The sequence below is a fragment of the Terrapene carolina genome, unplaced genomic scaffold (genome assembly GCF_002925995.2).
Source record: "Terrapene carolina triunguis isolate 2854851 unplaced genomic scaffold, T_m_triunguis-2.0 Scaffold12927, whole genome shotgun sequence".
NCBI classification, from domain to species: domain Eukaryota; kingdom Metazoa; phylum Chordata; order Testudines; family Emydidae; genus Terrapene; species Terrapene triunguis.
The window spans coordinates 1-4,500 of NW_020677278.1; the positions used below are offsets into that span (position 1 = coordinate 1).

Here is a 4,500-nt window from a genome sequence, read left to right on the forward strand (position 1 = left end):
ATTTGCGTACCTTAGTCCGAAGTGAGGGGGTAGTGTAGACCAGGCCTTAGACTTTGAAGACCAAAAATGTAGCAATATTCATATAAGGTTTCGATAAGACAAATATTCAGGTTTATTATAATTAATTTTGACAACATATTTTGAAGGGATATTAAACAACATGTTTCAGGGATTAAGCCACATAACCCAGTCACTGTCCCACATTAAACAGTTTTAAACAAGGTTCAGAGTTCAGTTGCAGAGACCTCAGTCTGCTTCCTTCCTTGGCAAACACACCATTAAAAATATCCTTTTATAACTTTTTTATTAAAGACAAGATAAAAAAAGCATTTGAAATGTAAATATTAAATCAGGCTTTCATTTTCATATTAACAACATCCTTTATTTCCTTTCTCTTGAGCTGGAGATGGTTTTAAAAAAAAGAATTAGATAAATTCATGGAGGATAGGTCCATCAATTTGCTATTAGTACAGTCCAGAGAGGCAACCCCATGTTTTGGGTGTCCCTAAAACTCTTACTGCCAGAAGCTGGGAATGGGCGACAGGGGATGTATCACTCAAAAATTGTCTGTTCTGTTCATTCCATCTGAAAAATCTGGCACTGGCCACTGGCAGAAACATGAAAGACCATCCCAGATCAGACCAATGGACCATCTGGGATGCTCTCATTTGTTCCTGTGTTCTAACATGAGGATAGGTGTTTCCCTAGTCAATGGGAGATGCCAAGGCGAGAGGTGTGTTCTAAACCCCGCTGCTGTCAAAGAGTTCAGTCCCCATATCCCCTTCTTCTATCTCCATAACACCTCCTTCTGCTTTTAACTCTCAGCTGGGAACCCTGTAACCCACCTAAGGGTTTTTTACATGAAGCTAGGTCGGGAGGAGGAAGAAGATGGAATTAGAAGGAAGAGACCGGTTATAACTTTTATCCCAATGGTCAGGGTAGTCACCTGGAATGTGGGAGGGCCCCACTCAAAGTGCTTGATAGAGACAGGCTTGAACACAAGAGTTAGAGAGAGACCCACATGAGTGTATCCTGGTGGTTATGGCACCCGCATCCCCTGTTTAAATCCTAAATTTATTTGTGGCTCTAGCCTTCCCTTGGGAGAGAACCTATTGGCTCCAATGATTATTATATTATCCTTATTATTATTATAGGGTAGAATAAGGTAATTGATATTAAATAGAGTTTCAACAAATTACTCAAAAAGAAAGAAAGAAAATTAATAGATGAAATGATTCTTTTTATAGAATTGGCCAGATCCTCAGCTGGTATAAATTGGCCATAGCTCCCCTAAAGTCAGAGGGCCAGATTAAAGAGATATGGAGAGAGGGGAAAGGGAGAAATGTGTGAATGACTATAAGCCTGGTGCTCAGAGCACTCGCTCTGGATTTAGGAGACCCAAGGTCCAGTTCCCCATGCTCCAGTGACTCTTGTACAACTGGGAATCTGGCCCACTGACTTCAATGGCACTACACTGATTTAGACCAACTGAAGTTTTGTCCCAACATGTCCATCAGTTACCTGAGCTGAGAATGTCTCAAAAACAAGTTATGCACAGTTCTATGATCTGATGTAAAAATATGTAATTTCATTTATTTAAGATCATCAACATTACTTGAGAAACTTCAATTTCCTCAACATTTTCCCTACAGCCGTTTTCACCTCCTTGTTTTTCAGGCTGTAGATGATGGGGTTTAAGATGGAGGTCAAGACGCTGTACTGGATGGAGAACATTTCATCCAGCATGACAGAGGAGACCAAGCTGGATTTTGTGTACTGGAGAAAACCTGTCAGGTAGAATAAGACAACCACAATCAGGTGGGAGCTGCACGTGGAGAAGGCTTTACGCCTGCCCTCCGCAGAGCATGTCCTTAGGATGATAGAGATGATGTGAATGTAGGAGATCAGGGTAAGGAGAAAGGAGCTTGATCCAAGTATGACAGCAGAAGTAAGAAGCACCACTTGATTGGTGAGGGTCACAGTGCAGGACAGCTGTAACAGAGGAGGGAGCTCACAGATGAAATGGCTGATTTGATTGGACCCACAGAAATGTAACTTGAAGGTAAAAACAGTGTTAAGCAGGGCATGGAAGAAACTTATTGCCCATGCACCGCTCACCAGCTGAACACAGATCCCTTTGCTCATTCTCTCCATGTAACGCAATGGATCACAGATGGCAGCGTAGCGGTCATAAGCCATGGCTGAGAGAATGAGAATTTCAGCACCACCTGAGAGGAGGATGAAGAACATCTGGAAAATGCAGTCATTGACAGAAATAATTTTGTGCACTGCTAGGAAGTTCTTTAGTGTGTTAGGCACCGTGACTGAGGAATAGCAGATATCAATAAAGGATAAATGGAAGAGGAAGAAGTACATAGGGGTGTTAAGGTGAGACTCTGCTCTTATCACCACCATGATCACTATGTTACCACCCAGAGTGATTAGGTAAATAACTAAAAACACTGAGAAGAGGAAAATCTGCATATGTGGGTTACTGGAAAGTCCCAGGAGAATAAATTCAGTAACTGTGGTTTGATTGTTCTTTGACATTTATTCAGGAAAACTGTGACCTGGAAGACAAGCGAAAACAAATGAAATTAACACTTATCATAAAAATAAACTGAAAGAGTATGTGGAGATCATCTGTTCCATAGGATGAATGTAAAGAGCGTCCTATTCCATTCTGTAAAATACGTGTTTTAACTAGACTAAATTTAGAGAGAGAGAGAGATGTCAGATCGTATTTGTGTCTTTTAAATAGACAAATTAGGCTGGCTACACAAAAGGCCTTGGGCACCTGCCACTTTAGATGCCTAAATCCCAGAATCAGGTCCTACTGGTATTCACAAATACCCTGCTCAGCTCTGACTAAGGGATAGTCTGATGTGGGGCTCCCTCAGTTTCTCCTCTTGAAGTTGTTCCTCTGTGGATAAATCAAAAAAAGAGGCAGTGCAGGGTTACTGGATACTTGGTCTTCTGCATCTGCGGTGAGTGTTCTAGCATGTGAAGTTAATCTGATCAGTAGCATGAATGTAAAGAGAGCCTTATTTCAGGCTGTGCAATGTCTATTTGAAATATACTAAATTCAGTCAGAGAGAAACAGAGATGCTGGATGGATTTTGTGTGTTTTAAGTAGACAACACGGGCTGGATTTGGGCACCTAACTGCCACTTTAGATTCCTAAATCGCAGAATCTGGCCCCACTGGTGTTAACAAAAACTCTGCTCAGCTGGGACTAGCAGACAGGCTGATGTGGGGCTCCCTAAATCTCTCCTCTTGAAGCTGATCCAATGTAGCTCAAATATTAGAGAGGAAGCACAGCAGGGTTACTGGGTATTTGGTCTTCTGCATCCAGGATAAGTCTCTAACCACCAGGCTATATAGTCTCTCTCTCTCTCTCTCTGTCCTAATGTTTCTTTAATCCGGCCTTATGACTTCAACAGAGCTACAAATGTGATACACCAGCATGGGAACTGGCAGATTGCCTCCAATGAGACTATGGCTGATTTACAATAGCTTGGCATGTGGCCAAATGTATAAAAAAATCTAGTTGAAAACACAATTTAATATCTGTAGTATATAATTACATTCTTACCTATTAAAATCATTTGGATTTTTCTAGAAGAAGAAATGAATGTTACAAGCAAACATTCCCTCAGCACAGTGACAGAATTTTGAAAAGGGGGACCTGGTAGAAAACTGTGGAAGCAGAGAAAGAACTGACAGGAAGGGGATGCAATGCATGACAGTTCGTTAGCAAGAGTTAGGCTAACTGTAACCCTAATAACGCAAGATTTGTAGAAGCAAGGAATGTGTGAGGCGAGTGGGAAAGAACTGTGTGAGAAGTTGTTGTGACCTTGTGTAGATAATGTGTAGATAATATGGAATGTAGACTAAGAGTCTACATTAGTGAGCAAAACAAGATATCAGAATGACCTATGTATAAACAAAATGCAGCTGTTGCTCATTATTGTCTGTAACAAAAGGTATAAATGCTCTCTCCCTCTATGCAATTGATAGAGAGAAAGTAAAGCATCTGACTTGCTGTACCCAAACAAAAAGTGAGAACTGTGCTTTTCTCCGACAAAACTAATGGGACTTTTGTTCCTAAGTCATTTAAAGTGCAACTCAATGGGACTTTTGATTCATCATTCTGCACGTCTGAATATCAGTCTTTATAAATAGTAGAGAATCTATCCTGCCCCCATGGAAGTCAGTGGTTATTTTGACATCGGTTTTCATGGGGAATGGGAATGAAGCCAATGTTCTCTCCAATGTCCAATCTATATTTGTCCCCATATAATCTCAGACAAAAAATAACCTCTCTTTCATTATCAACTCATGAGACAAATACCTAAGTGAAGAGGTGGACCTTGTTCTAGAATCTGAATGTTAACACAGGCGGATTGTGTGCAAAGGGAAATTTGGCTCATTCTATAAGAATTCTATTACATTTTGTAATTTTTGTAGGCCAGTGGTTTTCAACCTTTTTTCATTTGC

The 4,500-nt window shown here is 40.6% G+C and overlaps 1 protein-coding gene across 1 annotated transcript; it reads right to left on the reverse strand.

Moving 5' to 3' along the window:
• Positions 1-1,611: 1,611 nt before the first annotated feature.
• On the reverse strand, positions 1,612-2,550 carry LOC113408409 (olfactory receptor 5V1-like). Its single transcript, XM_026661634.1, has one exon. The coding sequence runs from the start codon at positions 2,548-2,550 to the stop codon at positions 1,612-1,614; it is 939 nt and encodes a 312-aa protein (XP_026517419.1).
• Positions 2,551-4,500: the final 1,950 nt, after the last annotated feature.

Excerpts from the sequence above, each read along its gene's own strand:
- LOC113408409 (XM_026661634.1), bottom strand. The coding sequence starts at position 2,550 with ATGTCAAAGAACAATCAAACCACAGTTACTGAATTTATTCTCCTGGGA.